Source organism: Lutra lutra, chromosome 10 (genome assembly GCF_902655055.1).
Source record: "Lutra lutra chromosome 10, mLutLut1.2, whole genome shotgun sequence".
NCBI lineage: Eukaryota > Metazoa > Chordata > Mammalia > Carnivora > Mustelidae > Lutra > Lutra lutra.
The window spans coordinates 16,638,940-16,663,026 of NC_062287.1; the positions used below are offsets into that span (position 1 = coordinate 16,638,940).

Genomic DNA, 24,087 nt, shown 5'->3' on the forward strand with positions numbered 1-24,087 from the left:
GCAAAAAAGAAAATAGGCTTGGTGATCAGTTAGCAATACCACCACGTTATTAAATTATTAATCATTGTCACGCATCTCTCTCATGTGTGCCGGGAAAGCAATTAGCGTGCTAAGCCCTGGCAAGTCTGTTTAGAGGTCAACTGATCCTGTCTGTGGAAGTCTGATTAGCACCTCGATGTAAGGGTATCAGCTCTCTAATACATGGACGGGTCTGCCTCTCTGATGGGGCAGGCCCGCGATGGTTACAGATTCTCTGAGCGTGTTCTGCGCCTGAGTGTGGAAAGAGTCTCTGTCCTCCATTCGGCCTCAGGCTTTGGTGGGGGAACTGCTGTTCTACAAGACTGATGGGAGTTTGGATAGAGGATACGAGGAATTAAGGGCCTTTGGGCAAAGCCCAGTTGGCCTCTGAGACAGCAGAGATGCCATCTGAAGAGAGAGGGTGAAGGAGGAGACACAGTTGGAGCTAATAAATCTGGAGGGATTAGCCAGCTACTAATGAACCCAGGGAGACTTGCAATCACTGCCTAATAGAAAAGATAAAATCACCCTAATCTATTGTCAGAGAGTACAGATGGGCCCCGTGACAAAGGCAGGAGCTACCGCCTTGGTGGGGAGAAGCGTCGAGATTTAAGGTTAAGGGTCAAAAGTGGTGAAATGTCAACGGAAGGCAGGAGGTCCTTGGGCCCTGGAAGCAGGAGGCTTGCCTTCTGGGCTGGCAGGTGTTGCCAGTGGCACAGCCAGCTGGGTGCTGGGACAGCTCCTTCACTGTCAAGCCCCAGGCAGGGCCCAGGACTTGGTGTTCTGGGAACCACCATTGTGCCACAGGCCAGGCTGCCATTTGTGGGGTGTGGAGAGAGGCGGCAGGCCCTGCAGAGTTTTTCCCTTGGGGAGTCTGGAGAGAAGGACCCAGGTGCTGGCTGTGCCATGATGGAAGGCATGGGGAAGGGTTACAGCAGCGGGAGGCCTCATCTTCTAGGGGACGGGCAGTGAAGAAGCTGCGGCTTCTAGCTCCAGACAGGGACCCCAACTGCTTCCATCTGTCGCACTGGTCTAGGCAAACCGTTGCCCCTTGCTGGGCTTCATTTCATCATCTATAAAATGGGTTGTGTCAGGTGACCTCTCAGGGTCTTTTCAGACCTCGACTGGTTTTATCCTACACCCTGTTAGGGCATTTCACTTCACAGCACCCTCGGATTGAGAACGTTTCTTGGAGATGGGGGCTGGGGATGGCCATGAAATTGGAGGGCCCACATGGACCATGGGGGCTGTTTCTGTTCAGCTGATAGCTCCTCGGACCCCTAAAGAGTAGCTGGGTCCTAGTGAGTCCTGCAGAATGTAACCCTTCTCTGCCCCTCTCTGTCTCGTTTGGACAGAATGAATCTACACAGCCAATTTTTCTCCTCTGGGTTCATTTTCTCCTTTGGGTTCAAGCAGACCAAGCCTATGTTTATTTTTCTAAAGGTCTATCAGAGAGATTAGCCATAAGTAATTGAAATTGCTAAAATTATTACAGAAAGGGGAGCCGGGGCAGACGGGGAGGAGAGAAACCAAAGGAAGGGAGCATGCTCACCATCTATCCCTTCTGCTCCTTGCTTTGGTGAGCCAGACTTAGTCATCTCTCAGGTCTTATTTAATGTCAGTACCTCAAGCAGTCTCCTCCAGCACCACACTAGGCTGGGTCCTCTGTGATACTGTCCACCACCTTGTGTGCTGTGTTCTATAGCATTCATCTCAAGTGCGAATTCTTTCTTCTGTATCTGACCCCTCCACCAGACTTTGAACTTCGTGAAAGTGAGACCAAGTCTTTCCTGTTGATCCCTGAACTCCCGGTGCCAAGTGGCACATAGTAGGTGCTCAATAAATACTTACTGAGTCAAACAAGGGAGCGGTTCCTAACAGGGTAACATTGTTGGACCAGGAGGGCTGGCCAGGTGAGATGGCTTATCTCCTTGCATCCAGAAGGAAGTCAGTGCATCCCCACGAAGCCCATGAGCACAGAGGTCTGAAGCTCAGCCTGGGAGGGTTGGGCGCAGTGTCCCCTTTGCTGAGATGCCTCCACACTTTCATAGCCCATAGGGTAACTACTCAGTCTGGTATGATGCCCTTCCTCCATTCTGGGCTGGACAGACTTGAAAGTAAGAGCGTGCAGGATGCTCAAGGGTGCTTTAGTTCAGGACCCAAGAGACAGGATTCCAGGGAGTTCTGATGAGTGGGGTAGTATCAAGACCTGAGCCCCAAGGTGGGCACCAAGGATGAGCACTGGGGTAGGAAGAGGCTAGAGTATAAAGGTAACCCAGCTGATTGTGCTGTGTGCACTGTGTCACCTGGGGCTGCTTTCTGTCCTGGCCACACCATGTCCAGGCCAGCCTTGGGCAAGTGGCCTCTTCAGGCCAGCACCTGAGCCCTGGAGCCAGAACACGATGGTCTTTGGGACCAAACCTCTCCTTCAGGTTTTCAAGGTCGTTATGAAATTATCTGGTCCTGTCTGCCGTCCCCACGGTTTGGCACATGAGCTTGGGTGGGACAGAAAGGACGGAAATATGGTTTAAGGGAGGCAGCCAGGGTCTCAGATCAGAGAGGACATTAGAGGTCCACGGGGCATGTTATTCACCAGTTGGAATCTCAGTCGTCCCTTTTGTGAAATGGGAATAACAATTCCTATAACATCATTTAGTGACGGAGGGTTCCTCAACCTCAGTGGGCCTGCCCACTTCCCTGTTGGGGATTTCGATCTTTAGACCTCAGTTTCCCGACTTCCTGCCTCTAGTTTTCTAAAACCCCAAAGCTAGTATCAGAAACATTTCCAAATTGGCCTCTCACCTGGTTAGAACTATGGTTCCCATGGTGCTCCGGCCCCTCCCATAGCTTGCAGTCTTTTCTGAGAGCACACACCACACGTGTCCACACACGTGCATAGACATGTACTCACAATGCTACGCACACATACATGCACACACCATGCACACAGCTAGCCCAAGGCTACAATGCATCCTCAGACAACTTTCTGGTGCCAGAGCAATTGATTCTAAAGTGTGGTTCATTGTAAAATTATTAAGTCTATCTACATTCTTCACCTTTATTGAGCCTGGAGAACCACTCTGCATAATATCGTACACTTTGGTGAATAAATATGTTTTTAGTGGAAAAGAGGAATGGAGTGAGTGAAAGCTCCGTCTGGGCCTCCAACACCTTCCCCTCCCCCCCACCAGATGCAAACCCTATGAGGTAGCAGGTCTGGCAGGGACAGATCTCTCCGGGTCCCCTACATGAGTACACCAGTATCTAAAGCACAAGCTCTCCATCCAAATTTGTGCTCTCTGGCTGCCAACCCTCCTGGGTCTGTTCTCCGAGCTAGCTCATTGGTAGGGAGGGGGTGTATTCAGAAGGAGAAATGGCAGGGAGAATTAGAAGGAGATTCAGGAAGTATTGACTAAAGAATTATTCTTTACGTTTGCACTTGGGAAAACTGTGTCTGGCTGCTGGAAGCCCCTTGGCCCAAGTTATAGGATTATAAAGTGCTTACCCAGCCGTGATTTAGTGACTTACCTCCGCAAAATGCTAAAGTCAACCATACGTATGCAGCAAAGATTTATGAAGTGCCTACTGTGTGCTGGGGGAATGCCAGCAGCAGCGTGATGGGGCTGGGAGAGCTCTGGCTGTCAATGCGAGGTGTGGAAGGCCAGAGAGGGGAGCATTTAGGGCCTCTGTGGGAGCATGAGAAAGGTTCACAGACATGTTCTCCTTTAATCATTTATTGAAGTATGGTTAGAAATAAGAATGGGGGAGGGACACGGGGGCAGGGTACAGGGTAGGTCAGAGCTAGAGCACAGGAGCGGGGCTGGGGCTGGAGCAGGGGGCGCGGGGGGGGGGGGGGGGGGGGGATGGAGAGGGATGGAGCCGGAGCCAGCAAAGCAAGGTGCAGGTCAACAAGACCCCTGCAGAGCCGCTGAGCTTCTTAGCCTCGGATGGCATTGACAGGCCTAGGGTCTTGTCTCGGCTGTCCCGCTAACTGACCATGCGTGTAACTCTCAACAAGTCCTTTCTCCCCTGGCAATGACCTAGAGGGTCTCCAAAGACCTCTCAACCCTGAAGTGTTACTGACTCTGTGGACTGGACGAATATTTGATGACTGGCCTAGGGACTTCTCCAGGCCAGCATTTTCCACGTGGAGGAGGGGACTTTCCTCTCCGTGGCTTTTCCATGTCCTCCAGTGCCCCCTATAGTCCAGGTCCCTGAGGTGGGGCAGCTTACCTGACTTGTGAGCCAAGTGGGTCTTTCACTTTCCCTTGCCCAGCAATAGCCGTCCTCTCTCCCGGGCCCAGCCCACGTCACCTGCTGGATAATGGGCCTCCCCGATCTCAAAATCCCATTTGTGCCAATGTTAATGGATGACGATAGCATTGAGTTGGGGGACCCTTGAGAGGATCTAACTCAATCTCATCGTTTTCCAGTTGTGGAGAATGACTGCGGAGAGTGCATGACTCGCCTGAGCTCTCAGAGCGAGCCAGGAGTGGAGGGGGGCGGCCCCCTAGTTCACCGGATGGGCACTAACTGAGCGTGCATGGTGTCAGGGACGCAGCGATGCATAAAGCCCCAACTTCCAGGAGGTCAGCCTAGAGGGGGAGAGAAACCCAAGGAAATTATTGTAAGTCAACAGGTGGAATGAAGAGATGATGGGGGCATTCGCAGGGCATTATGGGGCCACCAAAGAAGAGCGCCCTGGCCTAGCCAGACAGGCTCAGGGAAAGCTTCCTGGGGAAGGCTACATACACCCAAAGGGCTTTAAAGAATCTATGGGACTTAGCCAGGTGGAGATGGGGGAAGGGCAGGACAAGCTAAATGAGGGATATGCACGGTTTCATATCTTAGACAACATTTGCTTTTTAGCCGAGGCCTTAACCAAGGAAGTGGACAATATGGAAACCTGTGAAGTTGGTGAGGAAGGTTATTTCGAGGTGGGGAGAACCTTTCAGAGCCTTCATGACTTCATGCACAGGCAGCCAATTTTCCTACCCATGGAAGACAGGGCAAGAGGGAAGGTCAAGTCACAAGTAGACCTCAGTGAACACCATGAGGCCCAGATGCCTGAGACACTTCGGGCTCCCTTGGGCAGCTGTCAACAGTTGTCCCCTGCGAGATGATGGCGCCACTGAGAGAGAGAGAGAGAAGTGAAGCCAGGGCTGCCTGGGGAAAAGTGGGGAGATTTGGCCAGTCCTACCAGCGGGGTGGCCCTGATGTCCTCAGGAAGCAGCTGCTGTAAGCATCTGATGGACACACTTTTCTGCCAATCCAGAGTCTGCCACATTCCTTATGGTGAAGCAGGCTCTACCTGGCCTGGCAGAGTGGCCCCTTCTCTGCTCTCCCCAGTTGGCAGGGCCTCCCAAGCCTGAGCCTTAGGGAAGGAACAATGCCTTCCTGGAGAAGGAAATCTGCTGGCAGCTGTGGTGGCCATCGAGGGAATGGGTGACAGTGGACACAGGTCCAGACCCAAGTCAAGATGCCAGGTGGTGTAGATGAACTTCAGGTGGGGCACCAGGCTACCCTGGACTAGAGGGGCTCATTTCCCATCCTTGGTCCCCCTGTGTTATGGCCACACTTCACATGGCCGTTCCCTTTGCAGAGTTTCTGTAAGTTCTCTCTCTGTCCTCTGGATAGTACCCAGTACAGGGCTATAGACCAAGAGGCATTTGAATCAAGCCACTGCCTGTCTGGGCTGGCAGATGTGTGATTACTCACCAAGTCATGCTGGGCAAGGACCCCCCCCCCCTTGGCAAGCCAGGTGACAAAAAAAGAATCATCCCAAGCGGCCACTGGAGGCTTCTCCAAGAACTGCCCGCTTGGAGATATTCTGCACGTGTTCCTTTATCCGCTCTTTACCCAGAGCAAGGATTATTCTCTGCTGGGGCTGATGAGTCCGTAGATCTGGGGGTGGAGCGGTGGGGGAAGTGAGGCGTTATTGTCAGTTATCCTGGAAGAACCAGGCGCCAGTGGCAGGGAGGCAGGATCGTTGAAAATGGAAATGACCCAATTAGGCCTTTATCCCAGAACTTGGGCTGGGGGGAGGAGCCCGGCACCTGGGCTTCGCAGTGGGCTCTGGTTTCCAAAGCTGAGGCAGGAGCTTCCAAGTACACTTGAATCCTTCCCGCGCGCAGGGCAGGGGATATGAGAACAGAGTGAGTACTGCCAGGAAAATCAATGGAAACCGAAGAAGCGTTCAACAGGGGGTTTTGAGACCCTCGTGGAGTTTAAAAAACTGCTTTGCTTCGGAGGAGGCAATTATCAGACAACCCCTTTGCTGATGTTTGACAAACAGCATGACCGTGAACGTGGCTCCCACGGGGCTCTCAGAACTAAGGTTGAGATATTCGTGTATCATCCATGTAATAGAAATTGAAACTCACTTGTTCCCTGAATCTGCCCCGACACACACACCCTCACACAGCACACACAGTCTCTCATCCACACCCGTGTGTGTCACTGACTGGGTGCACCAGACCGCGTATATGAAATAAATCAATTGAAATAAGAACTAGGCTCTGGAGACTACTCTGATTCAGTATCTCTGGAAACATAACAGAAATGTTCCCCTCTGACTGCCCAGGACTTCCGTGTAATAGAGCTCTGGAGGAAGGGAAGACCTGCCTCGCCGTCGGTCACAAATTTGTTAAAGATTCAGAAGTTCCATTAATTCAGTGAGAGAAGCCTTGACTTCCCCTTCTGTCCAGTGATCCAGTCATCCCCCATCATCTCCTGCCGAGAGTCTGAGCATAAAAATCGACCCATTTCCACAGCTGGGATTGTCGCAGCAGTCACCGACGTGCCAGACGCCATTCGAAACTATTATGTTCAGGAACTCGAGGCCCCAAAACATCACTACCGGAGAGGCGGTCCATTCCGCAAAGCAGGAAAGCGAGGCCCAAAGAAGCTTGAGAGCCTTGACTAAGGTCATTCTGCCAACACATGCTGAACTTGTGCAGCTGAGAATTTGCCCTTGACCTCCCAGCCCACACCTTGTCCTTATCGAATGGATATTTGTGGCTTTTTCTGTGCTGTATTAACTTTCTGTTGCTGTACGACAAGTGACCACAGAGTTAGCAACTTAAAATAATGCCAGTTATTAGCTCACAGTTCATAAGTCAGATGTCCTGCATGGCATGGCTGGGCTCTCTGCTCCGGCTGAAATCAGCCATCTATCTTCTCATCCAGAGTTCAGGGGCCTTTTCTAGGCTCCTTTGTGTTGGCAGGATTCATGTCCTTGTGATTCTAGGACTGAAATCTCTGTTTTCTTCCTGGCTGTTAGCTGGGAACTGCTTACAGCATTCGGGGCCACTCTCCGGTCCTTGCCTGGGACCACCTCCATGACATCCCCAGTTCCTCTCACCCGTGGAGAACCTCCCTCTGCACCAGGCCTTCTCATACTTTGAATCTCCATGATTTTCCTCTTCCGCAGCCAGCCGGAGAAAACTGTGTTTTTTAAAAGAGCTCATGTCCTTAGGTGAGAGGCACCTGGATAATTGGGACCTCATGATCTAATCATAGAAGTAGATCGTGCTATAGCCCCAGTCCTGGTAATTGTGTGTGTGTGTGTGTGTGTGTGTGTGTGTGTGTGTGTGTGTGCGCGCGCGCGCGCGCGTGTGTGTGTCGAGGTGGGGTGGGTTTTGGGAGCTCACCTTAGAATCCTGCCTACCTATGCCAAACTTGTAAGTCCATTCATTTCTTTCGCCATCCGCTCCCCCATCATCTGCAGAGAGGATGGACAAGGAGGGATCTAGCCAGGGAACCAGGAAGAAGAGACCAGAGAGTCTTGGGGCAGGAAGTGGCGTGTCCCCTGGGAGCTGATACAGCCGGATTCTCTCTGCTGGCCCACTGCAGGGCTCCGGGCGGAGAGCACCCCCAGCCCCTGAGAAAAGCCTGAGAGCCAGAGTCCAGGGGGGAAACTGAGGCCACTTGGCACTGCAGCAGCTATCACAGAGATGCCTGGCACTGAGGAACTTGGGCCCTGCTGAGAAGAGCGTTCGGGATTTAATGAATGTTTGGAAAGCATAGGGAGTCTGAGAATAAAAGACATTATGGCAAATCGTATTATTATTATTATTACATTATAAGTGCTATTGTATTACAAGCACCATTAGGAGTAGCAAGTGCTGTTATTATGAAGCAATCCAGCTTCTCTGTCCCCAGCGTCAGACTCTACTCAGTGTCAAAGGTATCAACAGCTCAATTAATCCCCGAGGCTTCTCCCCAGCCCCGTCTTTGTGGTCCCGACACCTCCTGTTCACAGCCCAGCGGTAAGCCGGACACCTGCCCATCCGGCCGAAGCCTCCAGCAACGACCCACACAGTGGATGCCTCTCCTGTCGTTGGCAAAGCGGGATTGTTACCTTGCCTGAGTATGAAGATCCTCCTGAAACCATGCCTGATGCTCTCTCCCTCATGCTGACAACCCTCCCATAGCTCCCCATGACCCTCAGGATAAAGTCCAGAGCAGCCTCGTCGGCACTCCCCTCCACGCTTTACCCTGCCCCAGTCCCCACTGCCCACGGCTCACCCCAGCCAGACTGTGAGACTCGCAGTTCCCTGAATGTGCCACACACCCTCGCTCCTGGGGCCCTGCGCCGGCTGTCGTCTCTGTCTGGGAAGCTCCTCCTCCCACCTCGCCATCTGGCCGCCTCTTGCTCATCCTCCAGGCCTTGTCTTGCAACCAGCTCTCCGCTTAGGAGGATCAACGGAAATTCTGAGGAAAGGGACCACCTTTCCCGGCACCTCAAGTGCTCATCCTGACCCACCGTCCGGGACTCGCCGCCCGCTTGCTGCTAAGTATACGCGCCCGGAAGAGAGGGATGAGGTCCGTCGTGTGTCTCGTGCCTGATACAATGTGTCAGGCGATGCTCAAGTTTTTCTGGAATGAATGAGGTGAAAAGGGCCAAGATCTGAAACTCTCCTGTTAGGTCCATTGCCCTCCCCTGTGGGAAGATGTATCTGTGAGCCCAGTGGCCCAAGTCCCAGTCCTGCCTGAATCACCTATGTCCTGTCTGATCTGGAGTGTCCCTTGTCGATCCCATCGCTTGGTCCTGGGGCAGAGCTGCTGATGGGCAGAGTCAGGAGGCCGGGGCTGCTGTTTGAGAGCACCTCTCATCTTCCTCAAAACCTCCTTAGAGCCCTGGGGAGAGGGGGATGGGGGTGCCTGGAGTCTCTATAGGCCTGAGGTTCCACACCTGATGTGGACCAGGAGGTCTGATCAATGGATCCAGAGTGCAGGGGCACTCAACTCCTGATAAGGGAGGCAGGCCAGCAGAGAAGCAGTCGTCCTCCCAGCCCATGGGGAGAGCACCGTGTCCACAGTTTCTTGTGTGAGGTCGACCCACGGAGGTTTCAGCTTCCCAGTTGTTTTGTTTTATTTTATTTTATTTTATTTTTTTACTTGACAGAAAGAGAGAGATCACAAGCAGGCAGAGAGGCAGATAGAAAGGAGGAAGCGGGCTTCCCACTGAGCAGAGAGCCCGATGTGAGGCTCGATCCCAGGACCCTGAGATCATGACCTGAGCTGAAGGCAGAGGCTTTAACCCACTGAGCCACCCAGGCGCCCCACCTTCCCAGTTAATAACTACTTATTAAGCCTCAGAGGCACAGACCAGTCTTCGACAGACAAAATGAAGACGATCTCAGCTGCTGAGAGTACAAGTGGGAGGCTTCTCTCCCAACCCCCCACCGGCCTCTGCCTTCTTCTTGGGAGCAAATGACCCGAAGCCTTTGGAAAGGTGGTCCCACCCTGATGGGTGTTTACAGGTGAACATTAATTCATTTAATGAATGTATATTGGGCATTTGCTAAGCCCAGGCATCAAGTAAGCTACGGGGAAACAGATCAATGAACAAGACAGAATATGGTCTGCGTTTGAAGTCCTGTCTGGGGATTCACGTTGGGAAAGAAAAGCAGAGAAGGGACAGAGTCCCTGGGAGGAAGGGGTATGCGTGTTTAGGTCATGGGGATAAATGAATAGGAAGCATGCAGGGAGAAGAATCCAGGAGATTTGGGGGCTGAGAGGTCTAGGACCAAATCTCCCATTAAATGGAATTCACTGACAGGTATGAATTAGCCTCCCAGCTGCTGCTTTCTTCAAAGACCTATTCCACAAAGAGCAGTTGCCCAGCCTACAGAGACCAGAGGCTTTGATGCAGATTTAATAGACAGACAGGAACCCAGGGTGGGGGGTGCTGGGGGGCTTGTGTGAAAGGGTACCCAGCAGACTCGACTCCTGGTGGCTCCAGGGCTTCCCTGAGAAAGGCTGAGAGTACTTGTGAGACACAGGTCTGGGGCCTGACTTCTGTCCCATGACTTCTGCCATGCCTTAGGTTCCCTGGGAAAGATGAATGGCTATAGCCCTAAAGGAGAGTCTTGTGAAGTCAGTGACGTCTGGGCTGTCCATGGGGTAAGATGAGGGACAGCCTGACAGGTGTTCCCTGCTTAAATTTAATTAGTAAATAGTTTTGACTTTTTTAAAAAAGACTTTATTTATTTTAAAGAGAGAAATGGGGGGGGGGGGGGCAGAGGAAAAGGAAAGAGAGAGAATCCCAAGTAGAGCCCCTACTCAGTGAGGAGCCTGCTGCAGGACTCGATCCCATGACCCTGAGATTGTGACCTGAGCCAAAATCAAGAGTCGGATGCTCATCCAATTAAGCCGCAAAGGCATCCCAACAATGTTGACTTCTTTCTCTATGTTGTGTACCAGTGTAAAAGCTGGTAATGTGAGTGCATTTGTGTCCAGAGCACCCGGTCCTGGGGAAGTAGCTTTGAACAAACGCACGTGATAAAAGGCTCTGAGTGATGATAGGGATAGCCACGAGGTATAGTGGTGGCCCAGTGGAGGCAATGGCCAGTTCTGCCTGCTTTGGGTGATAGAAGAGGTCAAAGTGAAGAATGGCAGAGAGGTAGACAGGAATCATAGCATGAAAAGACGTGTGTCAAACCAAGGAGTTCGTTTTTGTCCTGTTTGCTGTAAAAAGCACTGGGAAATGGAAAGCGACTCATGATCAAATGCATAGTTTTAGAACGATCCCTCCAGCAATAGCACCAAGAAGGAGCTTGGAGAAATGCCAGACTGAAGGAAGGGAAACCAGTTAGTTGTTAGTCCAAGACAAAGCTGGTGAAGATCTGAATTGAGGCAGAGGGGAAGGGATGGAGGGAAGGGGAAAGACTCAAGAGATCATTGACGATGTAAAATATTCTCCAACGACCATGAATATACGCACCCAGGAAAGAATGAGATGGGGAACGTGATAGAATGGGAGAAACAGAGAAGGAATTATTAATTCTGGACCAAATGATGGGTGGATAAGGGTCACATTCACAGATAAGCCACCAAGGGAGGGGGTCAGATTGGGGGTGGGAGATAAGGAGTTCAAGTTTGGGAGTGACATCATCTTAAGGATATCTTCCATCAATCCAGCTTCATAATAATGGCTTAAGAAATTGGAATCCTCTGGTGTTCTCAGTACTCCTGGGGTGAGCATATTAGAAGTTGTCAGTCATTAAACAACCTCAGTGAAGGGCGCATGCATATGAGTTCATACCATGTCTCCTGGTGACCTAGTTCTGAGTACACACTTGGGAGACATGGGATAATCAGCACTGATCTTATATGCCAGTACCCGGATCTTAATCCCACCTGTCTTCTGGGCAAGATGGTTAACATCCAGGCGCCTTAGTTCCTTATTCCCCCAAATGGGGATGTGAATGTCCTGTCCGGTCTGAGCGTGCTCGTGAGGACCAGAAGTGATACGTGGAAGTGTCTCGTAAGCTATGCGGAACCATGTCCACAGAAGTAGTAAATGTTATTAACTCAGTAAGAAATTGATGTTTAATGAATGGCTTGTGATTTGTGTGGCACAAGCTACTGGTCTCCCCCCTCAGGCCGCGAGAGGCCAGGCCTGGGCACGGAGGTGAAGGGACCAAGGGCAGATTCTTCGTTGAAAGCAGCCAAAAAGCAAGGGTGTGTTTGAAACATCATTGTTAAGAATAGAAACCAGTTCTGGAGGGAAAGGGTCTGTAAAGACGGTCACGGCCTGATTGGGTCCTGGTGGCCCAATTCGGGGAGATTTCAGAGGTCATCAGGTATCAGGATGGCACCGTTTAGGGGTTGCCCGTGGCCTGGCGGGAAGGGAGCTCTTAGATTCTTGGGCAGCTGAGGGTTTCACGCAGGACTGGAGAGGCTCATCTTCGTGGCATGTCTGGTGGCCTCCGCGGTCTCCTCACCGCCTGTTAACAATGCCTCGAAGGGCACGCAAGATGCCTGCCTCGAGCGATTGTCCCTGTTCCTTCTACTAATACTAGTAACTCAAGGAATTCATATCATCCCTTGAATCTATGGAGGGCTTTTCCTGTGTGTTATCTCTTTTAAGCCTCACATCAATACCACGGAGTGTCATTTCCCCCACTTCGTACCGAGAAAACTTGTCTAATTAAAAGAGATAAAAAATGAAGCAATTAAAAAATGTAAAAACCAAGACTGGTTTTGGAACATGGGTTTATAGTGAGGAAAATCCAGGACCAGATACCCAGAGACAGTATATGCCTTAGAATGGTCTAGCTTTGCATTGATACCTGTTCTGTCCAGAACAATTATTCTCCTAATCATTTCATTAAACCAGCGAGCCAGCTTTTGGTGTCACCGACTTTCTCTAGCACTAAGGACACAGCAATGACCGAGACTGCCCAGTGAGTGAGATGACAGGGAGGTATCCATGCCTCAAATGATGGTGACCATAGAGGGGTTTTAAGGATGACTGAGGCTCCTGAAGGACTCACACCAGATGGTCAAGGTCATGAAGCAGCATCATCACCTTCTTCCCTCTGCACCTTAACCACACGCACCTTCAGTTCCGCCACCTTGATTTCCAGACCCCCTCCCTACCTGCGTCCCCCCGGTGTTTGCTCCTATCCCTTCTCTGGGCTCTTCACGCTGAACGGGGTGGGGCAAACCTCCCTCTCCCGGGTCCTCAAGATCCTCACTCAGTGGCTCCGTCTGGGGGAGCCCGTCTGGGCCCCGCCCCAAGCCCCAGACCCCTTTGTAATTAAAATCCTTCTCATGAAGAGATTTAGCGGATGTTTGGTATGTTCAGGCTACAGGTGTTCATTTTGTAGCCTCGAATCTTCTCATTCGTCTTTAAGTTGAGCTGTACGTTCTGAAATCAGTTGTAACTCAATTTTCCAGCTGTTTTTATAGCCTCTCACAGTGAACTCGGAGGGCCTCTGGTGGCTGGTGCTCCCACATGGAGGCCATGCCGCGGTGAGTGGGTGGGATGAAAACACGGAGCGCTGGCTTTGACGTCAGCTGGGCCTGGCTTTGAATCCAGTCCCCTTTGTTCACAGCCGTGTACCCTAGGGAGAGCAGCTTCACTGTTGTGGGTCTTGGTTCCTTCAACCTCACAACGGCAATGATCGCTCCTGTGTCGTAGGGCTGTCGTCGGGAGGAATGGAAACCCGGCTCAGAAGGTTCTCGGCTTTGCCAGGCACACAGCCAGTGGTCACTGCGTTGTAGCAATTATTATTATTATTCTAAGTATTGCTTTGTTATAATTATTTATGGTTGGAAGATCTGGAACTTCAAGCCTTCTGTCTTGACACAAATAGCCACACCAAGCAATTAACACCTTATGGTGACTTGTTTAGCAAAACTTTTCTCATTTGACGAGTAGCTAAAAAAAGCTTCTTAGAGAGTGAGAGGGAGGAGAAGCCCCCAGGCCAAATATTTCCCTTTGTCAGGATCCAGCCGTGGCATAGGAACCAGGAGAAAGAAAGAGAAAGGGGGCAGCGTGGAGGGTGGACTGTGTTTGGGGAGAACAGGACTCAAATGTCGTGAATGCCTAGGATGCACGAGCCACTTTCCGTGGATTACCCCGGCAAGGCATTTTACAGGTGAACAGGCTGAAATTCAGAGGGGTTACTGACCTGCCCAGCATCTCCCAACCAGTTTGTGGCCAAGTCAGGATTGAAACCGAGGATCATCTTAGTTCATTTTACTGCATCCTGATGTGTCCTGATGAGACCGCCACATTGCGCAACTCCAGGGGCCGCCACTCTCACTGCCGTCGATGTCAACCGCACCTGGGAGTTGGGCAGTGGCACAGCCCTGTCTCCTGAGATCAGAGGTGTGGTCTCAGATAACAGGCTGTTGCAAAGGAGAAATGATGAAGGCCGGACCTGATGGGGTTGGAAAAGGAGGGACAGACTCATGAGATTCAGGGAACATTTGAGAGACAGATTTGACAAAATTGCCCACTGACTGGAAATGGAGTTAAAAGATGAGGAGGATTTGCAGTTTCCAGCTTATGTCACTGGGGGAATAGCAATACGCTTCCTGGGTTAGGAATACAAGGGAGAAGGGGCTCCCGGGCTGCCAGGGAGACAGAACATCAGAGATTGTCACCTCTGCTACTTCCCATTTCTCCCAGGCCCAGGCCCAGGTGATGTAGGGGTAGGGGATGGGTTGTATCCAGGAGCCCATGTTTTACCTTCTTGCTTTTCTTCTTAAAGTCGAGCACAGAAACTGAATCTGGATCATTCACAGTTCTTGTGCTTTTAGCTCTAGTCGACTGACCTTGTCCCCACTCACAGCCTGCCCTTGCCCCTGGCTCTGTGGCTGGAGAGCCAGGAAGTCCCTGCAGGTGGCTGGTGAGTGGATGCCTGTTGGTGGACCAGGACACTGGAAATGTCCCCCCTGCTGGAGAAAGTGAGGGGCGCTCACCTGGGTTGTACCATTCCCAATGACCTCTCCATGTCGCTCTCAAACCCTTAGCCACAAGGCTTTCCTTCCAGGCCTGTTCAAAATGGCCCTCATTCAAGGGTAACCATGAATTCAGGGGTTACCCTCATTCAAGGGTAACCCCTGTATCCGTTTGTGGCTGCGACATGACCTTTGACAGCAGTTATATAGTTCCCTGCAAATCTTTGCACACTCAAAAATTCACACACACACACACGCATACACACTCTCTCTCATACATGCGTGCATGCATACACATTTAAAAATGTTCTAATGTGAAAGTCAAAAGATAAGAAAACAAGCTGTCAGGAGTTTGTTTTTCAAGATACAACAATGCAACCTCCAGAGGATATATCAGGGCGTGGTGCAAATTTTACTCATGTTCGTACACCTTCTGTGGGACGAAGACTGCAGACTAGGAGACTGGTAAGAGTTAGGCGCCCTGAGGACCCCGGGGTCCTCGGTCAGTGAGAAACGTCTTCAAACAACAGTCCTCAACCAGCATTTAGCAGACGGCTTGCGGGCGTCAGGCACTCTGCTGGGAGCAGCGTGGGGTTCAATGACAAGCCTGACATTGTTGTTCTCTGTAAACATATGGGCCTTTGGAGGGAGAGAGGCCATGAGAAGATAATGGCAGTGCAGGGGATGTCACAAATTCATGCAGATTTGGGGTCACTGTAGATTCGTGCTTGGTCTGTTCTGCCGCTCAGTTTTACCAGGTGGCCCCTGGCTCTGTTCTTCACCCTGGTTCCCCTGGTGTCACAGCAATGGAATCCAGTCCCATTGGGAGTGAGGACCCTCAGGATTTCCCTTCCTGAACCATTTATAAGAAGAGAATGAAGCCCCCCCCCTTCCCCAGTAAGAACCTGTTTAACCCCAGGACTTCCAGCCCTTTCTGTCATTTCAAGTTAAGGTTGCAGCCAGCCGGGCTGTGTGGTCGGTGGGGAGGGGGCACAGGGAACCAAGTGAGCCAGGTGTGCATTCCTACAGCTTGTGGTGGGCAGCAGGAACCAGATGGCTCTTAATCCCCTCCAATCCTGAAATTGTTAATTTTATGAAATATCTCTCTCAGCAAAATGTTTCCGCCACTTGATTTGGGGGGTATAATCCGTTATTTTCTTGAATGTGTTTAGAGTAGCATTTCCCAGGGCTCCTGGGTGGCTCAGTCAGTTAAGTGGCTGACGCTTGATTTCCACTCAGGTCATGATCTCAGCGTCATGAGCCCCAGCCCCACGCCGGGCTCTCTCTCCCTCTCTTTCTCTCACCCTTCCCACTTGCATGCACACAGTTCTCCCACACCTCTCCCTCAGAAAAGAGGAGGATTTCCCAAAGTACATTTTGTAGAACGCTACGGTGAGACCCTCGTAGGTTTGGGGAGAAAGAGGTGTTCCATGGCAATACATTTGGAAGGTTCTGGGTTGAACAAAATTTGAACAAGCTGCTTTCCTGCAGGATTTCTTTAAGCTTTTCATATTGCTAGTGTGTGTGATGAATCTTGAAAAGACAGATATAAATAATATGCAGTGTCTTCTCACCTCGAGTGGGAACCTTGTTTCTGTGAAATTTCTCTTAACATCCTGGAAAAGCTAGTGTCCGCAGGAACACATTTGGGCAAACACTGGCTTAGAAGGTGTTCATTGTATAGAAACTGGCAGTGGTCAGGGGTTTCCCATTATTCATTTAGAGTTCAGCCTTCAGCAGCAGCAGAAGAGTCCAAGTTTAGACATAAAGAGGCACTTCCTACCTGAGAGGGCCCTCAGGGAGTAGAGTCTAGAGTGTCCCGGGAAATTATGATAAGAGAACACACCACCCCCTTTTTGTCCTTTTGTAAGCTCTCCCATGAGTCATTATAAATAGAATGAATTATGAAGGAAGCTCCTGGATCTTTTTATCTTAAGGAGGCCTTTGAAAAAAGATATAATTGAGGGATAAGAAGGTAGGAATTAAAAGCAAGAAGACAGACGGGCTGACTTCTAGAAGGGTCGTCTCTAAGTGCCTGTAATTAACTCATTCAGTCTTCCTCTGCCCAGAGCACAGAATTGAAGGAAATACCTTCCTAACTCATGTTTCCTAAGTAAGTAGAACTAACATTGAGGGCCGGAAGGTGCCCGAGAGCTCAAGGTCATATATCGGTCACCGTCCTATGTTGAACACTTCCATGTGCAAAATACAATATAAAGCCTTTTGCGTGCATTTCCCATGTTCCTTGAAACAGCCTGTTGGGTTGCTCTCAGGATGGTTCCCATTTTCAAAATGAGGATCTGAGGCCCAGAGAGGTCCTTCCTTAAGGGCATCCAGTATGGTGTGGAACCTAGATCTGAATGCCAAAGCCCTTACTCACTATATGCACCTACTGCCATGGGGAGTGTGCCATGGGGAGTGAGACATCAGGGCTCCCTTGAGATGGGCCTCCTTCCATCAGGAGGTGTCGGAGAGAGGGTGGAGGGGAGGGGTGATGAGGAAAGCCAAGGGAGAGGGGGCACCTTCCCGCTGATGAGGCTTCTTGGTTGCCTGACAGCAGCCTGGCTCTGTGCCCTCACCACCTCCCCCCTGGCCCCCTTGCCAGATGCATCTTTTCTTATTAGCCATCTGCCCCTCGTGCTGCTGGGAGCCCACAGCGCACGGGCAGCTGCCCTGTTCGAGAGCCCAGAGATAATATCAGCTTATGAGTCAATACGTTCTCTGGCACGTCTGTGTTCCCCTAACGGGAATGTGGCAGGATCCAAAATATACTTAATCCTTAACCGGCTTCATGCCGCCGTCAGGGGTTGGAGGCTCCAAAAGAACCTTTGTCATTCTAGTTTGTAAGCTGTGGTTCATCAGGCTGGACTTGGGGCCGGGAGCTCAGGCCCACGGCCTCAGGCCTTGGCAGAGGCTACCATAGGTGAGGGTGCAGGGACAGGCCAGGGCCCCGGCCGGGCTATGTCTTAAGAAAAGGAGTCTGCAATGCAGCGTAAGCGGTGCTTCGGCCCAGCCAGAAAGGAAGCCCGGGGCTCCTGCCATCTGTCCTGATAGGCCGAGTGGCTGTTGGGTTCGTCCTGGGCTCTGTAACTACAGAGCTATGTGCAAGGTGCTCGGAATGAACATGCGTTGGGTGTGACTTCAAGGCGTGAACATGACCTGACCTGCACTGGAAGCCATTCTTCCAGGAGCAGGATTGGTGAACTCAGGAAATGCACACCTTCTTTGCCGGGTTTCCTCACACAGAGCCTCGGAGGGCCCGCACACCTTGAGCTCAGCCCTGCCGGAGGAGGGTAATTCTTCTCCCTTTGACATTGACCTGCCTCCATGGGACTCGTGCCTGCAGGTTTTAGCTTGCTGGGAGAGCCGCTGGCTCCAGCCAGCCAGGGCCCTGGAAGAGGGCTGTGGGTCCTGGGAGAATGCCCTTGAGCTTTTAAATGTCACTACCCTGGATAGGGTCTCTCTGACTCCCTCATTCAAAGCAGCTCCCCCTGCCCCACTATTGCTCCCATAGATGGCTGAAATTCTGTTTTTTGTGTGTGCTTACTGTCTGCCTCCTCCAAGAACCCACAGCCTCCTTGAGAGCAGGACATGAGTCTCTCTTGTTCGAATCTTTTGTGCCTGGAACATCTTTTGTGCCTGGGTCTGGCTCAGGATAAGTACTCGAGTATCTGTTAAATGAATGGGAAAATGTAATAATAAGCGAAGGCACAACCCTATGGGCAGACCTCCAGGCTGAGATTCTTCGAAAGCAAACCTGGCTTTGTCACTCCCCTGACGACAGTCCCCTCTGATCCCAGCCCCTATAGGATGAAGTGTGGGTTCCCTAGCCTGCCGGCCAGGCCGCTGAGCTCTGGCCTCTGCTGACCTCCCCAGCCTCCTCTCTCCCTGTTCCCTCACCCCCTATATACCCCGTGCTCACCTGATGACTCCCAAGCATTGCTGTGCATGTGACCTTGGGACCTGCTGAAAAGGCAGACTCCTGGCCCTCAGCTTGGCTGATTCAGATTCAGTGGGTGTTGGGTGGGGCCCAGAAATTGTCACATTTTTTTAAAAAAGATTTTGTTTATTTATTCGACACACAGAGAGAGATCACAAGTAGGCAGAGAGGCAGGCAGAGAGAGAGGGGGAAGCAGGTTCCCAGGACCCTGAGATCATGACCTGAGATGAAGGCAGAGGCTTAACCCACTGAGCCACCCCAGGCACCCCAATATTTTTCTTTTTTTTTTTTAAAGCTATCTCCGAGAGTTCCAATGGCAGGTGCTCTGGGGACCACACTTGGAGCAGTGCTGTCCAGTCTGAGTACCCGGCAGGCAGTTGGCCGAGAGGGCCACACTTTCTCACTTCTGTGCCTTCCGATCACGGCCGCCATGGGGACTTCTTTCTGGAATCACCTTTGTCCATCCTCATTTGCCACCCAGAGGATGCCTCTGCCTCCTTCAAGGCTCAGCTCAAAGGGTCACACCATCTGTGCACACAGTCCTGCTTCCCCCGCACTCATTGGACTTTTCCTCCCTCCATGTCGTGCACGTTACACATACCTCTTTCTTAGAGATCATGCTACTTATTTCTCTTTCCTCCTCTCTTCTCCCAATGCTGTGAGCTCTCAGAAGAGCCACCCGTGCTTCTCTCTGGATCCTGAGTACCTAGCAGAGTGCCTGCCAGCAAGCATTCATGGGACTAGAAGGAGAGCCCTGGACGTGCTCCATCCCCATGCCTCTGCCCTTGCTAACCCCCTTCTCTGACTCACGGGTCTTGCAGGAGTTCTCACTGCAGAGAATGGACAGCCTTGTGGATGACCGGGTCAACATTCTGGGATTTTCCATCTTCAACCAGTCTCATGCTTTCTTCCAAGAGTTTGCCCAGAGCCTCAACCAGTCATGGCAGGAGAACTGTGACCACGTGCCCTTCACGGGGCCTGCGGTAAGTACCCGCCAGAGCCCTCCCTGTGCCCATTTGCCTCCTCCTGCATGTACCCTCCTGGGGTCCAGCCCCCTCTGGGCCCCTGCTCAGAGAGAGGTATGTATCAGTACTGGGAAGTGGTTACAAGGGAAATTTGGGGAAGAGTGAGCTGTGAGCAGCAAGCTTCTTGGAGGCCCGCAGGGAGAGCCCTGTGCAGAGGGACGGATCTGTCATTGAGTGGTATCCTGATGTCCGTGCATGTCCTGTGGCCAGACTCCCGTTCGTGCTGTTGCTGAGAACTGTCTGAGTTGAGGATCCACAGTCCTCCTCTTGGAAGGTACTTGTAGCTCATCAGGTCCTCATTTTTCAGGATAGGAAACCGAAGCCTAGCCAGGGAATGGGGCTCGGGGTGGGGACGTGGAGGTCTTGCTCAAAGGTGAACGTCAAGCCTTTCGCAGGGTGATGCTAGATTCTGAGATGTCCTCACTTCTGGTGCACGGCTCTCTCCATCCTGCTGGACCACTGCCCTGAGCAGGAGCTCATGCCGAGAGGCTATCCTATGCCCTCACCCATGTTCTTCCTCTTTGGACTTCCTTCCTCTGCTCTATGTGCGATGGAAGCAGAGTTTTCCCTGGCATAGTGCTCTGGGTTTGATGTCCTTACTCTGTGGGGCAGGTCCAGTATGCAGGCTTGTGTCCGTCTGTTAAAAGGCGAGATCTCAGGAGACCAGGATTGTCTGGCTTTCTAGGTCCTGTCCTAGCCGTGTTATATTTAAGCCTCCCAGAGCCTCATAAGACAGCTCATGTGATGCTCCCGTAACTTCTCCACGGTCTGCTATCAGTATCTTCACTTTGCAGATGATGTAACAGAGGCCCAGAAAGGTTAAGTAAATAGCGCAGGGTCACACAACTAGTAAGCAGAGGAACCAGCATCAGAACCAGTTCAAAGTTTTAATCACTATGCTGTTTTCCCCCTTCTAGGAGCTTCACTCGTGGTGCACACTGGCCTGGTAAAGTGAGAGTAGTTAGTGGGTATTTGTCAAACGAATGAGTGAATCATTGAGGAGGGCGGAACAGTGAGCTAGAGACAGAACGAACTGGAAAAGAAGTAGATCCGAGAGGTAACAATGGAATCGGACACCCTCCTGGCGTGGGACCTTCCCTGGAGGGCTCCTAAAATAGGAGCGAGACCTGGCTTTGATACATGTCCAGGGGCAAGGGTGTTTCTGGGTATCTGCACAAACAGACACCTAATTAGTGGTTGGCCAAGGCGGTGACCCAGCGACAGGCTTCCTGAAGGCAGACGCGTGGACGGAGGGCCCTTCCAGCAAGCTGTGTACCTTGAGGACTGTGTAGGCTGCTGGCAGTCCTAGGAAGGAAGGGGTAACTAAGGGGTCAGAGCTCATGGAGAGCTCAGGGAGCTGTGAGCAGGGAGCCGGGTAGAAGGACACTTGAGAGCTGAGTTTCAGGAACGGTTTAAGGACCACATTCCGACAAGGTATTTTAGACCTGAAAGAGGTGAGAATCCACAGGAGGGACTTGGCAGGGGTAGCCATCGGAAGGAAAGGGCTTCTCCCCACCAGTAGATGGGTTTGGGACGGCCCAGGACATGCTTGGACAAGTATGGAAGGACAAGGCTTGTCCCTCCCAGTCAGAGGCAGACCTGTACCCTGCTCTCCTGGCCTGTCTTGCAGCCATGGCTCCCAAAATCTGATGAGGTGCTGGCAGCCTGGGAAGGCTCACGGGGTAGTACCAGGAAAGGAAACAAAGCCTGCTGCCTGCTCTCCAGCCCAGACTCCTCCACATTCGGCACCTGGCCTGGTGAAATAAAAAAGTCTCTGGGCCATATTTCTAGTTGCTCTCAGAGGGGCTCAGCCTTTCCATTAGTGCTCACACCCAGGCTCCCCTGAGCCTCCAATTCTTTACCTGTCGTTTGGGGCTGATTCTGCTCAACCATCTTAGGAGATTTTTCTGAAGATAAAGTGGAACATAAGTCTATCTTCAAATCAGTTATTCACCAAATGAGCTTATTTAACATGCTATAGGGCCTCCTCAGGGAGAGGTATTAGGAGATGTATCTGGTAGTTTTTGCCATATAAATGCTGAGTAACAATCAACCCCCAAATCGCACGAGCATGTGACGTGCAGCCCTCGTGTAGGTCACGGATCCGTACATCAGATCAGCTTGTCTGGGGCATGAGGGAGGATTAGCTACAGATCCCTAACCCAGCTGGGGGTCAGCACCTCTGAGCCCTTCCCTCTGTGAATCCGGGCTGGGCCAGCCTTGCATCTTCTCAGGACGATGGCAGGACTGTGACAAAGCAAGTAGGAACGCACCAGGCCTTTTAGTGCTAATTTCCCAGAATGGGCACACAGCGACTGCCACATCATGTTGCTGGCCAAAGAAAGGCACACAGACACATTCAAAGTCAGAGAATGAGGAAACAGACTCTGCTCTTTTGGAGAAGGAAAGTAAGGAGTCAGAAGAAAAAGACCTGAGTCCAGGGTAGAATGAAGGATGGGGACCCAGCCCGTAATCCATCCCGGTGAAGCAGAGCCAAAGCCTTTACCTTTCGGGGTTTGTGATGTGTGAAGTAAGATCTGCCTCCACCTCTAGGAAAATGGTCCTTGTGTTATCTTGCCCTGTGGAAGCCGAGTGAAGCCCCTTAGTTCTGCCTGGAATGGTCAGGGAAGGCTTCCTGGAAGAGGGGGAAGCAAAGACCACATTGCTGCTCACTGCGCATGCAGGACACCGTGCAGGGTGTGAAGGCATCCAGGGTGGAGCAGGGACTGCCTGTTGGGTCACATGGAAGCAGCCCTCCTGACCTCATATTTGTCCTTCCCCCTTCAGTCTCAGACCTCCCAAATCCTCAGCGTCCTGTGCTCCCCAAGAATGTGGGGGACCTTCAGGGAATGAGGGGTTCTCTGGAGGCTCCCTCCACATTGGGGGTGGAGAACAAGAGTATAAGCCTACTTCAGCGGGGCGATGTGAGGAGATGAAGTGTGAGCCCGAGACCTAGCCCTGGTCCCCAGGAGGGGACAGTCCATCCTGGGTCCCGGATTGTGGTGCTACCTCAGTCAGCATTCTCTTGGCCGAGCCCTGCTGTTTGCTTGCTGAAGAAATAGGGACATGTGTTCTTTCTAGCTCAGGAGACTGGGGTGCTCATTCCATGTGTTTCAACCGTGTGCAGAGCTAAGGAACCCTGGAGCACTTCCTACAAAATTATCCCACCTTGACCTCTTCTTTTCCTACTCATGACATCCTATAGCAGATGAGAGTGGTCACACGCCCTTTGTTTGGTAATTGGAGAAACTGAGGCACAGAAGAAGGAGATTAGAGCCCAAGACCGCCTCTCTGTGCCAAGGGCCTTGCAGCCACCATCTCCGTGGCCTCTGAGGAGGAAGGCCAGCTGTTATAGAAACTCCTCACCTGGAAGAATATGGAAAGAAAGCTCCCAGCTTCAAACAGCAACAAATCCTTCTCAAGGCTTCTCACTTAGCAACTGCCTTTTGAAAAGCAGTGCCTCTTCCTGTCTCTTTGGGGGTTGAAATTCCCAGCACAAACAGCCCAGCCCTTTCATTTGCTGGGGAGCTGGAAGGCGAGAAATAATCAGTTCCAGGAAAGCCCAGGTCCGCCTCTCCCCCCATCCAGCTTTCTAAAAAGGCTGCAGCCAGCCAGCTCCTCCACAGAGACCTGCTCTCTCCTGCCTCCAGGGTCCTCTTCTCTCCCGAAGTTCCCCTCTGCGCTCTCTGTCTCTTCCTTCTCGTGCCTTCTCTCTGGACTCTTCCCTTCTCCTTTTCCCCTCCCCCAGTCACCTCCTTCCCTTCTCTTCCCCTTCCCCTTCCTCTCCTGCACTCCATCTGCCTTCTGCACCCTTGGCATCTCTCTTGTCCCGTTTCTCTTCCTCCTGAATTGTGTGTGTCCCCCTTGTGTGCAGGGCAGCTGCTCTGAGGACACAGAGAGGGAGCATCTGAGCTGAGGGGTTAGTCATCGAGGAAGAGAGCGAGCGAGCTGAGGTCAGCACACAGGGGGACACACGCACACTCCGGCCCGGGATGCATCTCCAGGTGGCTGACAGCATGTTTCCTCTTGCCTCCCGCCTGATGCTGTGTGAGCTGTGGGCGGGGGAGCTGTGGATGGAGACACATACCCACTATTTCACGTGCCGTTCCCATTAATCACACTGCAAAGAACAAAATTCGTAGAAAATCGTTAAAATTACAGATGGCTAGGTTAAGTAATTAGAATTTAGGCTAAAACAGATGTTTGTAATTAAGTGTTTATTTCATTGAATGAAACCCAGATTGTACGGACTATTGGATGAGATTTTAATGGCTCCTGTCCTGGTCTGATTTGGGGGGACAGAGTTTAAGCTACAGAGGTTCAGAGACGAATGGGCATCCAAGAGAATGGGATCCCAGTGGTCTGGGTGAGCGAGCTGCCCGGGGAGGGGGAGATGAGGTT

At 51.7% G+C, this 24,087-nt stretch overlaps 1 protein-coding gene and 1 long non-coding RNA gene across 3 annotated transcripts in view; one reads left to right on the forward strand and one right to left on the reverse strand.

The window, feature by feature from the left end:
* The window catches only part of GRIK4 (glutamate ionotropic receptor kainate type subunit 4), a 422,274-nt gene that overhangs the window by 290,143 nt on the left and 108,044 nt on the right, over positions 1–24,087 (forward strand). For both annotated transcript variants that reach the window (XM_047693414.1, XM_047693415.1), the window contains exon 9: positions 19,483–19,644. In XM_047693414.1, coding sequence (XP_047549370.1) covers positions 19,483–19,644 — 162 coding nt within the window. The remainder of the gene's footprint in view (positions 1–19,482; positions 19,645–24,087) is intronic.
* On the reverse strand, positions 21,715–23,317 carry LOC125079632 (uncharacterized). Its single transcript, XR_007121161.1, has 3 exons — positions 23,053–23,317; positions 22,696–22,885; positions 21,715–22,265 (listed from the first exon to the last, which is right to left on the reverse strand). It is a non-coding gene; the product is annotated as an uncharacterized LOC125079632 (long non-coding RNA).